This window comes from Scyliorhinus torazame, chromosome 14 (genome assembly GCF_047496885.1).
Source record: "Scyliorhinus torazame isolate Kashiwa2021f chromosome 14, sScyTor2.1, whole genome shotgun sequence".
NCBI classification, from domain to species: domain Eukaryota; kingdom Metazoa; phylum Chordata; class Chondrichthyes; order Carcharhiniformes; family Scyliorhinidae; genus Scyliorhinus; species Scyliorhinus torazame.
The window spans coordinates 49,687,185-49,711,424 of record NC_092720.1 but is presented as its reverse complement, the minus strand read 5'-3'; the positions used below and the strand labels follow the sequence as shown (position 1 = coordinate 49,711,424).

Sequence of the window (24,240 nt, the reverse complement as noted above, 5' to 3'; positions counted from 1 at the left end):
TGCTTTTCCCATGGTCAATAGATCAAATTCAATTTGGAGGTTTCATCGCTTCCTAAGCAGCCCCTCCTCGGGGGCCTCTGCATAGCTCCTGTCCACCCTTAATATCTCCCCCATCAATCTCTCCCTCTCCCTCCTCACTCTCTTCTCCTTATGGGCTCTAATGGAAATTAGCTCTCCCCTAACCACCGCCTTCAGAGCCTCCCAGACTAACCCCACCTGCACCTCCCCATTGTCATTGGCCTCCATGTATCTTTGAATACACCCCCAGATCCGCCTGCACACCTCCTCATCTGCCAACAGTCCCACATCGAGGCGCTACAATGGGCGCTGGTCTCTCTCCTCCCCAAACTCCAGCTCCAACCAATGCGGGGCGTGATCCGAGATGGCTATAGCCGAATATTCCGCTCCCTCCGCTTTCGGGATTAGTGCTCCACCCATTATAAAGAAATCTATCTGGGAATAGGCTTTATGGACATGGGAGAAAAAAGAAAATTCCCTGGCCACCGGCCTGGCAAACCTCCATGGATCCACTCCACCCATCTGGTCCATAAACCCCCTGAGCACCTTGGCCGCAGCCGGCCTCTTACCCGTCATGGACCTGGAACAGTCCAGTGCTGGGTCCAGCACCATGTTGAAGTCCCCCCCCACCATTATCAAGCTCCCTGCCTCCAGATCCGGGATCCGACCCAACATATGTAAATCCGGCATCATCCCAATTCGGGGCATATACGTTCACAGTACCACCCGCGTCCCTTGCAACCTACCACTCACCATCACGTATCGACATCCGTTAACCGCCACAATATTCATCGCCTCAAACGACACCCGCTTCCCCACCAGTATTACAACCCCTCTATTCTTCGCATCCAGCCCCGAGTGAAAGACCTGCCCTACCCATCCTTTTCTCAGCCTGACCTGATCTGCCACCTTCAAGTGTGTCTCCTGGAGCATGACCACGTCTGCCTTCAGTCCCTTTAAGTGCGCGAACACCCGGGCCCTCTTGACCGGCCAATTCAGGTCGCTCACATTCCATGTTATCAGCCGGATCAGGGGGCTACTCGCCCCCCCCCCGCCCCTGCCGACTAGCCATTCCCTTATCTAGGCCAGCCACGTGCCCGCGCCTCCCACACCCTCCAGTCCCCCAGGCGGTGGACCCCCGCCCCGACTCCCTCTTCTACCTCCAGCTCCCCTTTGGCCAATACAGCAGCAACCCAGTTCCCCCACCGCCCCCCCAAACCATGTCACCGTCCAGCCATTTTGCTCCCCCCATTACACTCCCGTAAGTCAGCTGACTCCTGCTGACCCCGCCATTCCAACGACCCCCCCAGTGTGGGAATCGCCCCACCTCCCCCTGTCGATCAATGTGCACTCTCCTCCAGCACCACCCTTCTCCCCAGGCCCCACCCCTCCCTACCTTAGCGCGGGAAAAAGCCCATGCTTTCCATCCAAGCCGGCCCCGCCCCCTATGGCGCAGCTCCTTTTTCTGCGACCTCGCCCCAGCTCCCCAACCCCGGGCTTCCAACCCCCCCTTCATCAGCGGGGACCTGCCCCTACAGTACCGGCACCCACACTCTCACACAGCCCCCACATCATATCCACTGACCCCTTCCCATTTCCCCTCTTCCCAACCTGAAACCAGAAGAAGAACACCCCCAAAATACAGTAAACACCCCCCCACAACAAACCCTCAGTTCGAGTCCAGCTTTTCAGTCTGAATAAAGGTCCACGCCTCATCTGGCGTCTCAAAATAGTGGTGACGGTCCTGAAACGTGACCCACAATCGCGCTGGTTGCAGCATTCTAAACTTCACCCTCTTCCGATGGAGAACCACCTTGTCCCGATTAAAACCAGCCCTCTTCTTGGCCACCTCCGCACTCCAGTCCTGGTAGTCACGGATCTCTGTTTTCTCCCACCTGCTGCTCCGTTCTTTCTTCGCCCATCTCAGGACGCACACTCTGTCCATAAAGCGGTGGAACCTCACCACTACAGCCCTTGGCGGCTCGTTGGCTTTAGGACTCCTTGCCAGGACTCGATGAGCCGCATCCATCTCCAGGGGCCTCAGGAAAGCTCCCGCACCCATCAGCGTGTTGAGCATTGTAGCTACATATGCCCCAGCGTCGGACCCCTCCACTCTTTCAGGGAGACCCAGAATCCGAAGATTCTTCCTCCTCGACCTGTTCTCCAGGTCCTCAAACTTCTCCTGCCACTTCTTGTGTAGCGCCTCATGCGCCTCCACCTTCACCGCCAGGCCCAAAATCTCGTCCTCGTTCTTTGAGGCTTTCTGCCGCACCTCTCGAATCGCTGCCCCTTGGGCCTTCTGGGTCTCCATCAGTTTTTCGATCAACGCCTTCATTGGCGCCAGCATTTCTGCTCTCAGCTCCGCAAAGCAGTTTTTAAGGAACTCTTGCTGCTCCCGCGCCCACTACGCCCAAGCTGCTTGATCTCCACCCGCCGCCATCTTGCTTTTCCTCCCCCGCTCTCTTCGCTGCTCCAAAACCACTTTTCTGATCGCTCCACTCCTGGTCCACTCCATACTGTGCTGGGGGAACCTTACTAACACCTTCCCACACTGGGAACCGTCGTACAAGTGCCGCTGGGGCTCCTCAAAAGGGCCTAAAAGTCCGTTCTTGACGGGAGCTGCCGAACGTGCGACCTACCTAGGCATAGCCGCAAGTCCTCAACTGTATTTCCTACGTGACACCTGTCCTAAACACATTCTTTTCCTGATCTTAATTTTTATCTCCTTTTTCATCTCGGAAACTCTGTGTTTGTTTTACCTTTGTTTGCCTTTTAAGGGAATATACCTTGACTGTGACTGGACCATTTCTGTTTTGAAGGTAACCCATTGCTCAGCTGAACTTTTTATTCCTGTCTAATCGGCCCAGCTCTGTTCTTGCCCCATTGAAGATGGCTTCCCCTACTCAATTATTTTTACTCTGGATTATTTAGTGTCCTTTTCTATCAACATCCTAAACCTAACAATACAATGATCACTGTCTCCTAAGTGTTCCACCACTGACATTTTATCTACTTGATTCACCTCATTTCCAAGGACTAGGTCCAACAATGCATCCTCTCTTGTTGGAGTGGGCACATACTGCTGCAGAAAATTTCCTGAACATAATCTAGGACCCGCTCCACCTTTTACACTACCACCGTCCCAGTCTACATTTGAGTAATTAAAGTCCCCCATTGGAACTACTCTATAATGTTTTCATCTCTCTGTATTTTCCCTGCAGATTTGTTCTTCTACATCATTCTCACTGGTTGGCTGTCTATAGGCTACACCAAACAGTGTGATTGCACCCCTTTTCATAGAATCCCTACACTGCAGAAGGTGGCCATTCGGCCCATAAAGTCTGCCCCGGCCCTCTCTGTACCTAGGCCCACTGCCCGGCCCCATCATCGTAACCTTACCCAACCTTTTGAGACACTAAGGTGCAATTTAGCTTGGCCAATCCACCTAATCTGCACATCTTTGGACTGTGGGAGGAAACCGGAGCACCCTGAGGAAACCCACACAGACACAGGGAGAAAGTGCAAACTCCACACATTCACCCAAGGCCGGAATTGAACCCAGGTCCTGCGTGCTGTGAGGTAGCAGTGCTAACGACTGTGCCACTGTGGTATGTTCTTTGGCTCGAGCCAAATGATTCTGTCCCGAAGTATGGTACATTGGCGAAACCATGCAGCCGTTGCGACAACGGATGAACGGACATCGCACGACAATCGTCAGGCAGGAATGTTCCCTTCCAGTCGGGGAACACTTCAGCAGTCAAGGGCATTCAGTCTCTGATCTTTGGACAAGTGTTCGCCAAGGCGGCCTTCAGGACGCGCGGCAATGCAAAATCGCCGAGCAGAAACTTATAGCCAAGTTCCGCAAACATGAGTACTTCCTCAACCAGGATCTGGGATTTATGTTGCATTACATCCACCCCCCACCATCTGGCCTGGGCTTGCAAAATCCTACCAACTGTCCTGGCTTGAGACAATTCACACCTCTTTAACCTGCTCCATCTGGACCTGTAATGACTTAATTACCTGCAAAGACTCGCATTCAATGTATCGTATTGCATCTTTGACATTGTCTATATACATGTTTCTGGAATCCACCTCTTCATTCACCTGAGGAAGGAGCTGCGCTCCGAAAGCTAGTGATTCGAAACAAACCTGTTGGACTTTAACCTGATGTTGTAAGACTTCTTGCTGTGCTCATCCCAGTCCAACGCCGGCATCTCCACATCATAATCTATAGGGGTATGGACTGGGCTGGAAAGTAGGATTAGACTGGATAGTGAAGCCAGTGCAGGTGAGATGGTCTGAATTACATTCTTGTAAGCATTACATTTGATAATTCTATGATTTTATGAATTTCTTGAATTCTCGAACAGTCCTCGTGGATTGGAAAGTAAAAGAATGTTGGTCCAAGTAATTAGGAAGGCAAGTGGTATGTATGTTAGTCTTTATTGCGAAGTGGCTGGAGGATAAGACCATGCAAATATTGCTGTGATTGTGTAATGCTTTTAGTCTATACTTGGAGTACTATGTATGGTTTTAGTTTCCTCGCCTAAGGAAGGATATTCTTGCCTCAGAGGGGTACAATGAAAATTCCCTTGATTGATCCCTGAGAAGATAGCATCGTCCTATGTGGAAAGATTGAGCAGAATGGAACCATATTCCAGGTGTATATAATTTTTAGTCATTTTAAAATAGAACTTAACATTTAAAGTTACCATCAATTATTCTTATTGTAAATTGCAAACATTTCAAAAGAGTCAACACGTTTCCATGAATTCAATCACATTATTCACTGATCAAATAACATGACATATAAACTAAAAGTCTGCTTTCAAAATATATCAGATGATTCACTTTAATTTGTTTAGATTTTATATCATTTTAAAACAATATAAACATTGCAGAGTTACATTTTATTCTAAGTTAACCACACATTATTCGGTACCTTCTGTAATCAAGCTTAAGCATTGCACCATCACCTTTTCATTCAGACGGTTTGGAGAAGTTGTTGAGAAAATGTACTCTTCAAGTGCACAAAATTCTTTCATACCCTCTAGTTCTTCAGTTTTAGAAACTATTTTGAGAGATTTGCAAACCTTAATTTAAGGCCGCAAACACCTCCCAACAGGATCCCATTTGGGATAAGCAAGAGCAGGAACCCAGGCCAATTTTCACTTTCTAACCCAGGCAATGAAGAGATATTGAGATCAGAAAGGTCAGCACATACCATGAATTAAACTTCGGTCTTTCCTCAAGTACCCATACGGTGAACTTGCTGACACGATTATCAAAGAATATCAATGGATTTCATGCCTTCACACAGTAGCAATGATTATACAATTTTTAAATTTCCAATTTTTTCACATATATTTTCCACTGTAATTCCTATGAAAACGTAAATCATTATAATAGAGGACAGAAAAAGTGCATTATTGAGCCTTTTATGTTTTCAGCCCCACAATCTGGAGATCATTCTTTTTCTTCTTCAGGTCCTCTAGAGTTTTGTATCCATTTACAGAAAACCGATTCTTCTCCATCCTTCATTAGAGATGCAAAATATGGTTAGTTAATACTTGTATCTGTAAATAGAAGCCACTTCACTATGCAACAGTTATAACATCTTGGGGAAGAAATTTCATGGTGCTTCCCAATTGCCTCCCAATTTTAGTGGAATAAGGCCATTTTGTTAAGTAGATCTGGTTCATAGCCCCAGTCATAAGTGGGGAATCAAAAAGAAAATCACCTGTTCCTGGAATTCTTTCATTGGCAAGCTTTGAAATGCAAACAAAACATATTTGTTTCTCCATTTCCAATAATTAAATGCCATATTGTAAGTTAGGTGTGTTTTTACTGCAGTGATTGACTATAGGGCTCTGTCCGTCTTACAAAGGCAACTTGACCCAAACAGGTGCCGGAATGTGACGACTATGGGCTTTTCACAGTAACTTCATTGCAGATTTAATGTAAGCCTACTTGTGACAATAAAGATTATTATATACATTAAGATGCGTTTGAGTACTTTGGGGAAAAGTGCTCTTAAGCATTCAAAACTGAAGAAAATACTGCTTGGGTTCTCCAGTGTAATGATCTGAAGTGATTTAAATGCCCCAAATCTTCAGCGCATTCACCTAGAGAGAAAAAGCCCCCATTTGGCCCTAAACTGCTCTGATTGACATGACATCTGGTGTACCTTAGGAAAAATAAAGCTGTCAGGTTTTTCATTTTTGATAGATTCCATTCTTTACATTTTCCTGTCAATTCAACCTTCCCACCTCCTTCACAAAAATCTAGCCATAGTCTCATTTCTGGGAGTTTCTTCTTTCATTTCCAAAGAAAATGACTGACAAGGTTGAAACCAGGGAAGGGATTCCCTAAACTATAAACTTCCACTGCCAAAGTGGAAGTGAATGGGTGCAGGTATGGAGCTTGTAATTGAGTGAAAGGAAGCAAGCTTCCCTTCACAATGGGTGTATGTGAATAATCCTAACTTGTGGAATCCATGAAAAGCAAGTGGCCTTGTTTCCCAAATAACTTTAAATTAAAAAAAACCCTGATTGTTTCAGTCTCTCAAGGATTGATAGCTTGTGTGGAATAGAGGATCCACACAATTGAGGAAGGGGAGTGGGGGTGGCAGGCGCTGAAATTTTCAATCGGCAAGGATGGCTGAGAGTTCAAAGTGATGATTCTGTCCATCTGATCCATGTCAATAAAGTTCTCTCTTCTGTAACCCTGTGAAATGTGTTGGATTGACGCTGGGAGGCACTGGTGGACAGAAAAGTCCATTATACTATGATCTTTAGTTGTTAATTTGTTTACGTTTAATCTAATTACTACAAAATGAAGTGGAAGTTTACATTCTGTAATTTATTCGAGCATCCTATTGGATTCTACGTGACAAGAAGACCGAGGGTGCGATTTTCCATTGCCCGACGGCTGTAGCAGGTCTCCTGATCTGGTGAAGAATGGAGCGTCGGCCGAAAAACGAGATTGATGCCGGGTGCCAATCTTGTTCCAATGTTCCGGTACCCCGCCAGCGGCGGCAGCGAGCTACATGCCCTGCGCCAGTGGGAGAATGTAGTTCAGTGATTAGCATCCATCTGCATCTGATTACCGGACAGGAATCCCGATTCTCTAACCCACAATAAGCACCAATCCCATCAGCAGGTAATCTCCCCAGTAGGGTTTGGTGCAAGCTTTCCCAAGCACGAGCCTGATGTGGTGGACCCCTTGGTCAGTCAAGGCGGTCAGTGCATAACTGATGTGCGCCCCCTCAAAGCTCCTCGGAAGTCTCCCTCACAACACAACTCTGCTCAGAATCGCAGCCCGATACCGACGGAATCCGGCGAGCTCTACTCCATGCATAAATTAGCATGGTAAAGGAGAGGAACCGCACCTGTGCGCCACTCCTACCATGACGAAGACCAGTAGTAAGTCTCCACTGGCCAGTAGTAAGTCTCCAGAATGGAGAACTAGCCCAGAATATTTTTCCTCTCGTAACTTTAAATTTTAGGTCAAATTATATTTAGCACCCAACTTACATATTTGTGTGTGCTACTTGACCACATTCAAAACTAGGGGCTCTTAATTTTGCATGGAACCAACTTTAACAAGTGATTGTTGGAATTTCTAGAGGATGGAGTACACTGCTTTTTTCAGATGTTTATGCTGCATCTCCACATTTTTCATTGGTCTTACCACTAGAGACAAATGAAAGCCTGATAAAATTTCAGGGCCTAGGGTCTCAGTGTGAAAATAACTGCTCCTAATACATTGGCAGGGCACCCAGTATGAACTGGATTTTCCTCTGTGGAAGGTTTAACACAGGAAGGGCACCTCAGCTAGAATTCTGTCTTTTGATGTGACATTATTGTGATCTTATATCTTTCTCTCGAATTAGCTAAATTTCAAGATGAGGGAGGTTCTCAACATGATTTGCGTGATGCTCGCCTTTGAAGTGAGAATCCAGAACTTTTGCTGTAGCTTAAAATGGAAACCCTGGATCTCAAAAATTGAAAGATCCTCATGGAAAGAAGGATACCAAAAGGTGATACATCAAATAACCTAGCTACCAAATTTTCCAACTTGTCCACTGAAATTTTGCTGGTTGAAATAAAGCTGGATGCAAGAAATCTTAGGCGTTGAGGGAAAAAGGTCAATCAAGAAAGATGGTACAGAGTCCACTGCTTGGGGTTGAGAGCTGAACTTGGCTGAGTGCCGCCACCATTAATGCCAGTATTCATTTGCAGACACAAATTCTTTTTCTTTTTCTTTTTCCAATTAAGGGGCGATTTAGCGTGGCCAATCCACCTACACTGCACATCTTTTGGGTTGTGGGGGTGAGACCCATGCAGACATGGGGAGAATGTGCAAACTCCACATGGTCGGTGACCTGGGGCCTGGATTGATTTCGGGTCCTCAGTGCCGTGAGGCAGCACTGCAAACCACTGCACCACCGTGCCACCCTGCAGACACAAATTCAATGACCCACCACATTACCCACCACATTAATCAGAACAATAGAAGCATGTCCAATGTTCATAATGCAATTTGGTAAGCAAAGTTCATATTTTTGTCCACCTTGCCATTCCAGTATGAATACCATTGGATTCATATTGTACGTTATTTTGACTATTGGTGATTCCATATTCTCAAAAATTGCATCATTTAATCATGTCAAAGGTAAAAGAGAAGGTGTTCTTCTAAGTAGGTACTTTATGTAATAGAGTTCTTAAGCACCACTGGATTCTGTCTGCAGAAATACACCTCAACTGAAAAATATTTGGCAGCAGCAACCCTTAATTTTGTCTTTGAAATAATAACAAGGTGACACCTTACCTTATGGATTTTAGACTGGCACAATCCAAAATGAAGTCACAAAAGCTTGGAGCAGCTTTGTCTGTAAATCTGTTGTGACTTACATCAAGATGTATCAGTGTCTGGGATGTTGCAAATGCAGCTTGGAATTCTTTGGAGCAAGCATCTGTGAGACCAGTTTTTGATAGTCTAAAAGATCCAAGAATATTTAAAAAAGGAGAATTCGCAAGATTAACTTTAGATTGGGTTGTCATAGGTTTTAAGATATTGAGCCTTCAATATGACAGAAACATGTTCAAATTACTCTTGGAAAAGGAGAATTAATGGGCAGAATGATATTTAGGGGCTGAAATTGTAGTGTTTGAACAATAAAATTCTCACATGAAATTATTATGCCCATCGTTTTAACAAAAGTATGAACTCATTTATTTTAAATGGGTTAAAATGGTCTTTTATGCCAAGGAAATTTTATATGAACATATTTAATATACCCATTAATAGCATTGCATAAAGTGAAATTGACCCTTAATTGCCCAGAAAGCAGAAAGTAAATAAGCGTCATCTGTTAACACTGAATTATTTGAAAGTTACAAATCTTATCGAGGACTTAGTTTCAGAACCAACCAAGGCTGAGATGAAAATCTCCTATGTTGTAGGGTGTTATGTGAAATTAATTTGGACAGTCATAACTGACTTCCCAATGAGCATAGCTGCACAGCATAAAACTACACTCAATCCAGCACAAATTACAACTTCCTTTCAGAGATTGGTTGATGTAAACTATGATAATTGTAATGATGATACAGGATATTATTGGTCATCTTTTGTTCTTAAATTCCGGATCTCTGTGGTATACTATATGGAGTATTAGGACAATGAGCAACATTTTAACACGTGCCATATTATTTGCACTGCTGTGAAATTTAATAGTAAGAGGTACAAACATTGAATGCAGGTTATTGTATTAGGACCAGTGGGTTTATTTCCTGAATAGAAACGATCCAACATACATGAGCATCACCATGTCTGTGTGAATTATTAGGGCATTGACAGAGGGTTGATGAGGGTAATGATGTTGATGTCGTGTACATGGACTTCCAAAAGGCATTTGATACAGTGCCTCACAGTAGACTTATGATAAAGTTATAGGCCATGGAATAAAAGTGGCAATAGCAACATGGATACAAAATTTACTTGATAGGAAACAGAGAGTAATGGCTAATTGATATTTTTTGGGCTGGAAGAAGGTTTGACGTGGTTTTCCCCAGGGAAAGGTATTGGAACCCTTGCATTTCCGGATAAATATTAATGATCTAGCTCTTGATGTGCAGGGGACAATTTCAAAGTTTGCAGATTATACAAAAAGTAGAAGCTTGGAAACTGTGAGGAGGATGGTGTATAACTTCAAAAGGACTTAGACAAATTGGTGGAGTGGGCAGATGGTGGCAGATGAAGTTCAATGCGGAGAAGTGGGAGGTAATGCATGGAGAAATAATATAAATAAGGAGTACCATTCTAAAGAGTGTGCAGGTAGGACCTGGGTGTATCTGTGTACAGATCATTAAAGGTGGCGAGACAGCTTGAGAGAGCAGTTAATAAAGCATATGTGTTCTGGGCTTTATTATTAGGAGCATAGAGTACAAGAGCAAGAAGGTTATGCTGAACGTGTAAAAAAATACCATTTGAATGAGAAGGTACAGATTTAGTGATTTGCAAAAGAAACATATGCAATGTGACACAAAGGCTTTCCACACAGCGTGATTCCTGTCTGGAATGCACTGGCTAGTAGTGTGGTGGAGGCAGATTTAATTGAGGCAAGAGGGCATTAGATGATTATTTTAATAGAAATGATGTGCAGTGTACATGGAAAGGGCAGGAGAATGCACTAAGCCATGGTGCTCATTCAAAGAGCCGGTGCAGGCAACCTCAGAATTCTGTGATTCTGTTCTGATGTGTTAGAGTAATCAAACTCTGTAGTTATATACCTTAGCTTTTCTAATTTGCAATGTGAAGTCTTAAATGGAGAAAACAACGTGTTTATTCCGTTATTGCCCAATTCGTTCATGCTCACATCCAGTTCTGTCAGTGTTTGGTTAGTGCTGAACACAGAAGCAAGTGCCCCACAACAATCACTTGTTAGTTTAGTATTCGCAACCCTGTGGAAATAAAGAATTAGAAATAGAAGATTGTGAAAATAACCAATAGATATAAAAAATCTCAGGTCATTGTACTTTGTAGCTCCTGTTTAGCAAATGACTCCATCACCACTTTTCACTAATTAGTCAAAATTCCTACTGTTGATAATTCAAAATCCAGTGGTTCTTATGTACGATGGCATTTTATTAAAACTATCAACAGGAGGCCTTTGCTGTTATTTTCAACCGAAGGGTGGGGATAGTGGGAATGTGACATCTGCAGACTCCATGACTCCAACTCATTTTCTCAGCTTGGAGTTTTACTGCGCAAAGCTTTGTTTCTGCCAGCAAGGGGGGGGGAGGCTGCGAGGGACGGGCTGATGTGGCAAAGCTGCAGTGGCAACTAACCTCAACTTTTCTATTTTGGCCTTAGAGAGAGCTGATACTTCCACCGTGATGAATGGCTGGGGCCTGAAGAGGGAATTTTAACTCCAAAAGGAATTTCGGTGGGGCCTCCCACTGCTGGCCTAACATATATTTCCACCTCTCTCCTGACAGTGCCAGCATTAGACCACAGTAGTTATGGAAGGCAAAGTTATCATGAAGATTCCTGAACTGTTCAGTTACAAGAGTGGAGTGGTGTTGGATCAGGCAGCCATCTCTCTTACAATGTGGAAACCTCACCCCTCAACTTTCTTTAGCTTTGTCAAAAAAAATGTCCAATATCAGGCAGTATAAAAATAGCCTCACACCATGATGCATTTACTTACTTTAAGGATTGAATTTTACAGTCTGGCCCTTTCAGAATTTCACACAATGCTGTAATTCCCTCATTCTGTAAATTGTTAGAGCTGAGGTCTATGTCTGTCAGCGTGTGGTTGTTTGTCAGGGATGAGATAAGATTGGTGCAACATTTTTGTGTGAATGAATTTTTCGCCAACCTGTAAGATGCAAAAGAAATGTTTGTATTGAAATACATACAAGAAGGAAATAAACTAGAAGGTATTTTAACAAGTTCGAAACTCAAGTTTTAAAACTAAGGCATAGCTGGTAAAACAAAATGTGAATTGCCAGACTGCACCAATAATGATGCACACGGAGACTCAAGTGGGCCAGGAGTTTTAAGAGGGCGGGTTTTCCTTTCCACCATCTGAGGAGTCATGGAGATATGGGCTGCTGCTGCTACTGGCTACTCCAAGGAATGTTAATTGACTGTGGCAAGAACTTCCACCCCTCCCTTGGGAGGATGTCGAACCTCCGAGAGGTGCTGGCCAGTCTGACTGGCTGGCATTTCTCTACTCCCATCAGTGCCAGAGGCTGCAGTGGATAGGACTGCAATTGAAAGCAGTTTCGAGAGTCCAGAAACAGGCAAATATGGTGGAAATATTAGAGGGAGGGGGAGGAGGGTGCAGTGTTCGGGAGACAAGCCTATGCAGGGGTCAGATCATTTTGGGAGTGCCCCCCACCCACTTCCCCACCTTCCACCTGAAACCTGAGCAGGGTCACTTTTAGGGCTGGGTGGGAAACAACCCTTAAGGTTAATTAAAATTAATTGGGACAAAGATGCAGAGCCAGCCTAGGGCCTCATCTGTCCCATGCATGGTAAAACCGAGGACAAGTCGGTGCAGGCAAGAGCCCAGTGGGACTGCCATCTAAAGAATTTTGCAGAAACTGCCTGCAAACCTGCTGGCAGGATTATGTTCTATGCTGTGGCAATGGTAAAGATGCACACAGAACATCTAGTTCTTGACTGGTAAGATAGTTTATTAACAAATGAACACATGGAGATAACTGAATAAACTATAATGCAAACGTTAACGATTAGTGAATTCTCCTGGAGCTACTTCTAATGCAACTCCCCTCTGATACGACTTACTACAACTGTCGGATCTTTGGAGTCACATGGTGGATCTCTATCACCACCTGCTGGTCGGATGTCGTATAAATAATTATATACATTATGTGCGCCTGCATATCATCGCAGCAGGGAATGTAAAATTCTGCCCATAACATATCTGCATGTTTGTTTGAGCAGGAGAATGTGGATAGTTAGAAAATAAACTTACCCTAGACTTTGTAACACACAATTTTTGCTTTTCAGTGCGTCACACAATATTTCAGCTCCAGAAGCATCCTCATAAGTGCCCATTATTCCAAACTCAAAGGCAAATATAGAATTTAACCTAAATAGAACACAAATAAGTTTGAAAACAAAACACATTGCTTCAACTCATTTCTTCTGTGATTGATTTCTACTTTGTTTCAAAACATTTGTTTACTGCTGTGAAGAAAATGACTGGATTTGGATGAATTGTAAGCATTCATACACCAAACATATGTTGGTGTGATGTTTAGTTTTTCTGTTACCTTACTTGTAAATCTGTGAATAATCTTCTGTTAACAATCTTTCAAAGGGCCCAAGATGGAGTCATGACCTGATGGTAGCACAGTGGTTAGCACAGTTGCTTCACAGCTCCAGGGACCCAGGTTCGATTCCCAGCTTGGGTCATTGTCTGTGCAGAGTCTGCACATTCTCCCCATGTGCTGGGTGCTCCGGTTTCCTCCCGCAGTCCAAAGATGTGCAGGTTAGATGGGTTGGCCATGCTAAATTGCCCTTTGTGTCCAAAAAGGTTAGGTGGGGTTACTGGGTTACCGGGATAGGGTAGAGGTGTGGGCTTGGGTGGGGTGCTCTTTCCAAGGGCAGGTGCAGACTCGATGGGCCCACCGGGTCGGAGAATCGCCGGGGGCTGGCGTGAATCCCGCCCCCGCCATGTCCCGAATTCTCCGCCACCAGAGATTCGGCGGGGGCGGGAATCGGCCCATCCCCAGTGATTCTCCGGCTCGCGATGGGCCGAAGTCCCGCCGCTGTCAACCCTCGCCCGCCGGCATGGATTAAACCTCCTTTTGAACGTCGGGACAAGGCGCTGCGGGCAGACGCCGGGGTCCTGGGGGGGGGTCGCGGGCGATCTGGCCCCGGGGGATGCCCCCACAGTGGCCTGGCCCACGATCGGGGCCCACCGATCCGTGGGCGGGCCTGTGCCGTGGGGGCACTCTTTTTCTTCCGCCTTCGCCATGGTCTTCACTATGGCAGAGGCGGAAGAGACCCCCTCCCCTGCGCATGCGCGGGGATGCCGTGAGCGGCCGCTGACGCTCCCGCGCATGCGTCGCCCGGCGAAGACCTTTCGCCGCCGGCTGGCGTGGCGCCAAAGGCCTTTCCCGCCAGCCGGCGGAGCGTAAACCACTCCGGCGCGGGCCTAGCTCCTCAAGGTGAGGGCTTGACCCCTAAAGGTGCGGAGAATCCCGACGCCGGAGTGGTTCCCGCCACTCCATTACTCTGGAACCCCCTGCCCGCCGGGTAGGGGAGAATCCCGCCCATTGTTTATAAGTTTGGTTTAACTTGATGGGAGCAGGGTACTGACATTTGCAAGTTATCAGTGGATCAACAAACTGTTGAAAGAATGCCAATGTGTACAGAGTTGTGAGCTTTGACCTTTTCCCCACCCAGATCGGTTCAGGTAAATTTTCTGATAAATAAGTTGAAGTGGATTATGTACATTATGTTTGCTAACAAAAATATTTAATACAATAAAATAAATGCAAACAATGTCACAAAAGAGAAACAAAGATGCAAGCACCACTGATAGCAAACGTTAAGAGTCATTACTTACCCCAGTTTCAGTAATGCACAATTCTCATTCTTCAGTGCTTCAGTTAGTTGACGTAGTCCCTCCTCACCTATCCTATTATTACTCAGATCCAGCTCCACCAGGGTCTTGTTTTGCTTAAGCACAGTAGCCAATCGCTCACAACAACCAGTTGTTAATTTATTACCACCCACACTGTGGAGATAAGACCATAAGACCATAAGACATAGGAGCGGAAGTAAGGCCATTCGGCCCATCGAGTCCACTCCACCATTCAATCATGGCTGATTTCAACTCCATTTACCCGCTCTCGCTCCATAGCCCTTAATTCCTCGAGAAATCAAGAATTTATCAACTTCTGTCTTAAAGACACAACATCCCGGCCTCCACCGCCTCTGTGGCAATGAATTCCACAGACCCACCACTCTCTGGCTGAAGAGATTTCTCCTCATCTCTGTTCTAAAGTGACTCCCTTTTATTCTAAGGCTGTGCCCCCGGGTCCTAGTCTCCCCTGCTAATGGAAACAACTTCCCTACGTCCACCCTATCTAAGATAAGAAAGGTAAATTACAAAACAAAATACAAGAATGACCGAATGATTGAAAAATATCTTAACCGCTTACACAAAATTCACTTTAATGCACTTCTCCAGAAGTTTCCTCCTCATCCAGACACCTTGGCAAACACTTTGTTGAAATAATACTTTGCTTCTGGTGACTTTATGAAGATGTAAATAGGGTTTTTTCCCTGGCTGTTCAGTCTAGAAGAAGGGGACACAGAATAAGGAGCAGGCCATTGAAGACTGAGATGAGGAGGGGTTTCTTCACTCAGAGGTTTCGGAGATCTGTGGTTGCTCAACCATTGAACATGTTCAAGGCAGAGATGAATGATTTCTGGATATCAATGACATAAAGGGATTCAGGTATAACATGGGATAATGGTGTTGTGGTAGACGATCAACCATGATCGATTTGAAAGGCAGAGCAGGCTCGATGGGCAGAATGGCCTACTCCTGCTCCTATACTCCAATGAAATGACCAGCTCCATAACAGTCAAACTTGGAACATCGGAACTCCATTGCGTAATTAATTTTCTGGTTTCAGTGTAGCCCTAAAATTGAGGATTTCTCGGGAAGCAGATGATTACGAAATATGGATAAAAGCGAAAGAAAAGGAAACGAGAGGAAAAGCACTCAGTGCTTGGATGTGAAAATACTTTCTCCTATAATTGCCTCAACTAAAAAATGCAACTCAGTTCAAAAGAACATAAGAACTAGGAGCAGGAGTAGGCCATCTGGCCCCTCGAACCTGCTCCACCATTCAATGAGATCATGGCTGATCTTTTGTGGACTCAGCTCCACTTTCCGGCCCGAAAACTTTAATCCTTAATCCCTTTATTCTTCAAAGAACTATCTCTCTCTCCCTTAAAAACATTTAATAAAGGAGCCTCAACTGCTTCACTGGGTAAGGAATTCCATAGATTCACAACGCTTTGGGTGAAGAAGTTCCTCCTAAGCTCAGTCCTAAACCTACTTCCTTTTTTGAGGCTATGCCCCCTAGTTTTGCTTTCACCCACCAGTGGAAACAACCTGCTCGCATCTACCCTGTCTATTCCCTTCATAATTGTATATGTTTCTACAAGATCCCCCCCCCCCCCCGCATCCTTCTAAATTCCAACTAAAGTACAGTCCCAGTCTACTCAACCTCTCCTCGTAATCCAACCGCCTCAACTCTTGGATTAACCTAATGAATCTCCTCTGCACACCTTCCAGCGCCAGTATGTCCTTTCTCAGGTAAGGAGACCAAAACTGAACACAATACTCCAGGTGTGGCCTCACTAAAACCTTATACAATTGCAACATAACCTCCCTAGTCTTAAACTCCATCCCGCTAGCAATGAAGGACAAAACTCCATTTGCCTTCTTAACCTGTTGCATCTGTAAACCAATTTATTGCGACTCACGCACTAGCACACTCAGGTCTCTCTGCACAGCAGCATGTTTTAATATTTTATCATTTAAATAATAATCCCTTTTGCTGTTATTCCTACCAAAATGGGTAACCTCACATTTGTCAACATTGTATTCCATCTGCCAGACCCTAGCCCATTCACTTAACCTATCCAAATATCTCTGCAGACTTCCGGTATCCTCTGCACTTTTTGTTTTACCACTCATCTTAATGTTGTCTGCAAACTTGGACACATTGCACTTGATCCCCTACTCCAAATTATCTATGTAACTTGTGAACAATTGTGGGCTCAACACCGATCCCTGAGGGACACCACTAGCTACTGATTGCCAACCAGAGAAACACCCATTATCCCCACTCTTTGCTTTCTATTAGTTAACCAATCCTTTATCCATGCTACTACTTTACCCTTAATGCCATGCATCTTGTGCAATGTGGATAGCACAATTTGCTTCACAGCTCCAGGGTCCCAGGTTTGATTCCGGCTTGGGTCACTGTCTGTGGGGAGTCTGCACATCCTCCCCGTGTGTGCGTGGGTTTCCTCCGGGTGCTCCGGTTTCCTCCCACAGTCCAAAGATGTGCAGGTTAGGTGGATTGGCCATGATAAATTGCCCTTAGTGTCCAAAATTGCCCTTAGTGTTGGATGGGGTTACTGGGTTATGGGGATAGGGTGGAGGTGTTGACCTTGGGTAGGGTGCTCTTTCTAAGAGCTGGTGCAGACTTGCTGGGCCGAATGGCCTCCTTCTGCACTGTAAATTCTATGATAATCTATGATAATCTTTATCTTATGCAGCAACCTTTTGTGTGGCACCTTGTCAAAAGCTTTCTAGAAATCCAGATATACCACATCCATTGGCTCCCCGTTATCTACCGCACTGGTAATGTCCTCAAAAAATTCCACTAAATTAGTTAGGCGCGACCTGCCCTTTATAAACCCAATAAAGAAAAACCTACTAGCTGCAAACCAAAAAGAAATCATGGGTTTTTAATACCCAAGTAATATTTGTGGTGTAAATACAGCCTGTAGCGCACAAAGACTCCGTGAGACGAATAGAGTGAAGTCGATGAGGCTTTATTAAGCGTGTCTGTTCCCCCGCAGCTCGATAGTAGAATGGCCTGCGGGGGAGGACTCCGGCTTCTTATACTCCGCCTTCAGGGCGGAGCTAGAGGTCAACGGCCAACCAGGACCCGGGATCTGTCAGCCAATGACATTAGGGCTTCCAGTCCCACATGACCCCTAATACATACTACCACATTCACCCGTTGTCAAAAATGAACCCGGCGGGGTGATGCTTCGCATGGTGGTAAGGGTTTACAGGGCTGGTCCTGGGAGGAAAACATTCACATGGCAATACAGTATTGTACAATTTTGTCCTGTTTCAACTATTTACAGAAGGTATCTGGAGAAAAGCAAAATGTTCTTGTGAAAAGTCCATATATTGATTTAGATCGACGCCACGAGTCGGTCGGGCGTGCTGGTCGTCCGTGTCGATCGCCTCGGCCCCGGTGGTGGTGGTGGTGCTTGTACTGGTGTTGTCGTCTCCGGGAGCCTTACGGTTTCAGCTTGGGCTTTATTCTTGGTCGGGCCTGAGGGGAGGGGAACCGATCCTCCTGGGAAGGGGGCGGTCGCGGGGTGCGGCGGTGGCAGGAAGGGGGGGGTTGGGTGAATGGTGTCGGGGGGGTGTGTGTGTTGCCGGCGGGCGCCAGATCCTGCAGGGAGACCGTGTCCTGTCGGCCGTCGGGGTACTCCACGTAAGCGTACTGCGGGTTCGCGTGGAGGAGGTGAACCCTTTCGACCAACGGGTCCGCCTTGTGTGCCCGCACATGCTTTCGGAGCAAGATGGGTCCTGGGGCCGCCAGCCAGGTCGGCAGCGACGTTCCAGAGGAGGACCTCCTAGGGAAGACAAGGAGACGCTCATGAGGCGTTTGATTAGTGCTCGTACATAATAGCGACCGGATGGAGTGGAGAGCGTCTGGGAGGACCTCCTGCCACCGTGAAACTGGGAGGTCCCTGGACCGTAGGGCCAGTAGGACGGTCTTCCAGACCGTGCCGTTCTCCCTCTCTACTTGCCCGTTCCCCCGGGGGTTGTAGCTGGTCGTCCTGCTTGAGGCTATGCCCTTGCTGAGCAGGAACTGGCGTAGCTCGTCACTCATGAAAGAGGACCCCCTGTCGCTGTGGACGTATGCGGGGCAACCGAACAGTGTGAAGATGGTGTTCAGGGCTTTAATGACTGTGGCCGCGGTCATGTCAGAGCAGGGAATGGCGAATGGGAAGCGGGAGTATTCGTCCACCACATTAAGAAAGTATGTGTTGCGGTCGGTGGAGGGGAGGGGCCCTTTGAAATCGAGACTAAGGTGTTCAAAGGGGCGGGAAGCCTTAATCAGGTGCGCACCATCCGGCCTGAAAAAATGCGGTTTGCATTCCGCGCAGATGTGGCAGTCCCTGGTGACTGTACGGACCTCCTCTAAAGAGTATGGGAGATTGCGGGACTTGATAAAGTGGAAAAACCGAGTGACCCCTGGGTGGCAGACGTCCTCGTGGAGGGTTTGGAGGCGGTTAATTTGTGCGTTGGAACATGTGCCGTGGGATAGGGCATCGGACGGCTCGTTCAGCTTTCCGGGACGATACAAAATCTCGTAGTTGAAGGTGGAGAGCTCGATCCTCCTCCACCTTAAGATCTTGTCGTTTTTGATTTTGCCCCGCAGTGCATTATCGAACATGAAGGCTACCGACCATTGGTCGGTGAGGAGAGTGAATCTCCTGCCGGCCAGGTAATGCCTCCAATGTCGCACAGCTTCCACTATGGCTTGGGCTTCCTTTTCCACTGAGGAGTGGCGGATTTCTGAAGCGTGGAGGGTTCGAGAGAAAAAGGCCACGGGTCTGCCCGCTTGGTTAAGGGTGGCCGCTAGAGCTACGTCGGAGGCGTCGCTCTCGACCTGGAAGGGGAGGGACTCGTCGATGGCGCGCATCGTGGCCTTTGCGATATCCGCTTTGATGCGGCTGAAGGCCTGGCAAGCCTCTGTCGACAGAGGGAAGGTCGTGGTCTGTATTAGGGGGCGGGCCTTGTCTGCGTACTGGGGGACCCACTGGGCGTAGTATGAAAAAAACCCAGGCAGCGTTTCAGGGCTTTTGAGCAGTGCGGGAGAGGAAATTCCATGAGGGCGCGCATTCGTTCGGGGTCGGGGCCTATTATCCCATTGCGCACTACGTAGCCCAGAATGGCTAGCCGGTTGGTGCTAAAAACGCACTTGTCCTCGTTGTACGTGAGGTTCAAGGCTTTGGCGGTCTGGAGGAATTTTTGGAGGTTGGCGTCGTGGTCCTGCTGGTCGTGGCCGCAGATGGTTACATTGTCGAGATACGGGAACGTGGCCCGCAACCCATGTTGATCAACCATTCGGTCCATCTCCCGTTGGAAGACCGAGACCCCGTTTGTGACGCCAAATGGGACCCTTAGGAAATGGTATAATCGCCTGTCTGCCTCGAAGGCTGTGTACTTGCGGTCACTTGGGCGGATGGGGAGCTGATGGTAGGCGGACTTGAGGTCCACGGTGGAGAAGACTTTATATTGGGCAATCCGATTGACCATGTCGGATATGCGGGGGAGAGGGTACGCGTCTAGTTGTGTGTACCTGTTGATGGTCTGGCTATAGTCTATGACCATCCTTTGTTTCTCCCCTGTCTTCACTACTACCACCTGTGCTCTCCAGGGACTATTGCTGGCCTGGATTATGCCTTCCTTTAGTAGCCGCTGGACTTCGGACCGAATGAAGGTCCGGTCCTGGGCGCTGTACCGTCTGCTCCTAGTGGCGACGGGTTTGCAATCCGGGGTGAGGTTCGCAAACAAGGACGGGGGTTGCACCTTGAGGGTTGCGAGGCCGCAGATAGTGAGTGGGGGTATTGGGCCGCCGAATTTGAACGTAAGGCTCTGTAGATTGCACTAGAAATCTAATCCCAGTAAAGTGGGGGCGCAGAGTTGGGGAAGGACGTGTAGTTTGTAGTTTTTGAACTCCCTCCCCTGCACCGTTAGGGTAACTATGCAGAAACCTTGGATCTGTACGGAGTGGGATCCTGCAGCTAGGGAAATCTTTTGTGCGCTGGGATAGGTGGTCAAGGAACAGCGTCTTACTGTGTCGGGGTGGATAAAGCTCTCCGTGCTCCCGGAGTCGACTAGGCATGGTGTCTCGTGGCCGTTTATTAGCACCGTTGTCGTCGTCGTCTGGAGTGTCCGGGGCCGAGCTTGATCGAGCGTAATTGAAGCGAGACGTGGTTGTAGTAGTGGAGCGTCTTCCTCGAACCCCGTGGAGCCGTCGACACTGGGGTCCGTTGTTGCCGTCCAAGATGGCGTTGGGGATGAACAAAATGGCTGCCCCCATACATCGCACATGGCTGGGGGGTCACAAGATGGCGGCGGGGGTGGACAAAGTGGCCGCCCCCACGCGTCGTACAGGTCTGGGGTGGTCCAAGATGGCGGCGCCCTTCCTCCCCTCGTGGTGGCCGGGACCCAAAATGGCGGCGTCTGCGGGTCGCACATGGGGCGCAGGGGGGTTGGGGAGCGTTAGGACCGCGCGGGGCTCCCTCATCTCTGGGGACAGCGGTGGTTGGGACCCAAGTTGGTAGCGCCGGCGGGTCAGACGTGGGGCGCGGGGGGGGGGGGGGGGGGTTTGGGGGCGTTAGAGATGCGCAGAACTCCCTCTTCTCCGGGGAGAGCGGTGGTCGGGACCCAAAGTGGTAGCGCCGGCGGGTCCTACATGGGGTGCGGGGGGGGGGGGGGTTGGGGAGCGTAAGCGGCGTGCAGGGCTCCCTGTTCTCCCAGGACCGCGGTGGTCGGGACCCAGAGCGGCTGCGCCTGCGGGTCGTACATGGGGCGCTGGGGGAGTTGGGGAGCGTAAACGGCTTGCAGGGCTCCCTGTTCTCCCGGGACAGCAGCGACCTCGCGGGACCGGCACACAACCGCGAAATGGCCCTTTTTCCCGCAGCTCTTGCAGATTGCTGCGCGGGCCGGGCAGCGCTGCCGGGGGTGTTTCGCCTGGCCGCAGAAATAGCAGCGGGCGCCCCCGGTGCGACTTGGCGTTTGGACCGCGCAAGCCTGTGGGGTGTCCGGGGGGGGGGGGTGGGTTTGTCGCGACGGGTATGTACGGAGCCCAATGGGCTGCCGCGCGGTCGGGGCCGTAGGCGCGGGTATTACGCGCGGCCACGTCTAGGAGGCTGCTAGGGCCTGGGCCTCTGAGAGTCCTAGCGACTCTCTTTCTAGAAGTCTTTGGCGGATTTGGGAGGAATTCATACCTGCCACAAAAGCAACGCGCATTAACATGTCCGTGTGTTCATTTGCGTTCACCGAAGGGCAGCTGCAGGCTCGTCCCAAAATCAGCAGCGCGGCGTAGAATTCGTCCATCGATTCTCCGGGACCTTGCCGCCTCGTCGCGAGCTGGTAGCGAGCGTAGATTTGGTTAACTGGGCGGACATAGAGACTTTTCAGTGCTGCGAACGCCGTCTGGAAATCCTCCGCGTCTTCGATGAGGGAGAAAATCTCCGTGCTCACACTCGAGTGCAGGACCTGTAGTTTTTGGGCTTCTGTGACCCGGCCGGTGGCCGTTCTGAGGTAGGCCTCGAAACAAGTCTGCCAGTGCTTGAAGGCTGCTGCCGCGTTCACTGCGTGGGGGCTGATCCTCAGGCATTCCGGGATGATCCTGAGCTCCATAGTCCTTTTTAGGCACGCTTAATAAATTGTAGCGCACAAAGACTCCGTGAGACGAATAGAGTGAAGTCGATGAGGCTTTATTAAGCGTGTCTGTTCCCCCGCAGCTCGATAGTAGAATGGCCTGCGGGGGAGGACTCCGGCTTCTTATACTCCGCCTTCAGGGCGGAGCTAGAGGTCAACGGCCAACCAGGACCCGGGATCTGTCAGCCAATGACATTAGGGCTTCCAGTCCCACATGACCCCTAATACATACTACCACACAGCCTTAAAGCATTTTCTTACCTTAGCATACGTAGTGAACATTTTGCATCTTCTAGGGCATTGCAAAGTGAACTAACACCTTTATCTTGTATATTATTGTCAGTCAAGTCCAAAAGTATTATGTTGTGGTTGTCTTTCAGAACAGCAACAAGTTTCTCACAACTTTTATAAGTAAGATTGTTTCCATCCAACCTAAATATTGCAAAAACATCAGTTAATAATGCATGCAAAATGTAATGTAGAAGAGAGCATGCAGAATCATTTTGAATAGAGGCGCTGTTTTTATATGTGAAACACTAATCTCCGCCTACCAAAATAACTTGACTTGCATTTCATGAAAATGTGCTGGTATTTAATCATGGTGAGAGTATCTTTGTGGTATATGTTAGCGGGTGAGTGAAAAACTCACATAATGGAATTTTGCTGAATATTATACACGCAAGGGCGGCATGAGGTGCAGTGATTAGCAATAGGACTGCTGATGCTGAGGACTCGGGTTCGAATCCCGGCCCTGGGCCTATGTCTGTGTGAAGTTTGCACATTCTCCCCATGTCTACGCGGGTTTCACCCCCACAACCCAAAGATGTGTAGGTTAGGTGGATTGGCCACACTAAATTGCTCCTTAATTGGCGAAAAAAATAATTGGACACTCTAAATTTATTTTTAAAAATATTATACATGCAACACATGCTAGCTTACTTCAGATTTTGCAATTTGCAATCCTGCTTTTGCATCTCATCAGTGAGTATTTTCAGTCCAGAGTCTTTGATGTTGGCCCCAGATAATCTAAATATGAAAATATTTCAAATAAAACCAGCAGTGTGAACAAAATAAAATCATTTATTCATTGTTCCTGGATGGGGGTCAGTTAGCACAGTTGACTGGATGGTTGGTTCATGCTGCGGAGCGTTGCCGACAATATGAGTTCAATTCCCATACCGGCTGAGGTTATTCATGAAGGTCCTGCCTTCTCAGCCTTGCCACTCGCCTGAGGTGTGGTGACCCTCAGGTTAAATCACCACCAGTCCGCTCTCTCCTAAAAGGGGAGAGCAATCTATGGCCCTCGGGGGCTACAGCAACTTTCATTTTATGCTACCTAGGATTTAGGATATTTAAAGTAAGACTTGCCTTTATATATCACCTATCCTTCCCTCAGCATGTTCCAAAGTTCTTTACAGCCCATTAAAGTAGATTTAGGCTGTAGTGACATTGGGTTTTTGATCTGAAACCTGTGGGTGTAGAATGTGATTTTCCATTGAGGTATGTCTTGTTAAATGTCCTTGCTGCGAACTATACTCCTGCTGTTAATAGATAGTGTTGCAATAATGTGAATGAACATGTCTGTGGAGTATTCCTCCTGTTCAGTACTTTTTGAAAATGTTTTGAAAGACGTTTAAACATTTCTGTTGGTTATACCTGTCTGGTGACCAGCAGAAGAAATCCTAGTGGATGCCATGGAACCATCTTTGTCATATAATTGTGCTCCAGGGAGGTACTGGTCTGAAGCTTCTTTTGAATACACCTTCCATGGTTATAACTAATTTTATTAAGGCGGCACTGTGGTGCAGTGGTTTACACTGCTGCCTCACACGCCAAGATCCTGGGTTCGATCCTGGCTCCAAGTCACTGTCTATGTCGAATTTGCACATTTTGTGCGTGTCTGCGTGGGGCTCACCCCACAACCCACAAATATACAGGGT

At 47.5% G+C, this 24,240-nt stretch overlaps 1 protein-coding gene across 1 annotated transcript in view; it reads right to left on the bottom strand.

Annotated features, from left to right (window-relative positions):
* Nucleotides 1-4,859: 4,859 nt before the first annotated feature.
* LOC140389293 (NACHT, LRR and PYD domains-containing protein 3-like) overlaps nucleotides 4,860-24,240 on the bottom strand; it is a 30,744-nt gene continuing 11,363 nt past the window's right edge. Inside the window, exons 6-13 of the mRNA XM_072473474.1 lie at nucleotides 23,240-23,326; nucleotides 22,562-22,732; nucleotides 14,636-14,806; nucleotides 13,034-13,150; nucleotides 11,738-11,908; nucleotides 10,818-10,988; nucleotides 8,854-9,021; nucleotides 4,860-5,556 (exon numbers count right to left, since the gene is read on the bottom strand). Coding sequence (XP_072329575.1) covers nucleotides 5,460-5,556; nucleotides 8,854-9,021; nucleotides 10,818-10,988; nucleotides 11,738-11,908; nucleotides 13,034-13,150; nucleotides 14,636-14,806; nucleotides 22,562-22,732; nucleotides 23,240-23,326 — 1,153 coding nt within the window. The 3' untranslated portion in view covers nucleotides 4,860-5,459. The remainder of the gene's footprint in view (nucleotides 5,557-8,853; nucleotides 9,022-10,817; nucleotides 10,989-11,737; nucleotides 11,909-13,033; nucleotides 13,151-14,635; nucleotides 14,807-22,561; nucleotides 22,733-23,239; nucleotides 23,327-24,240) is intronic.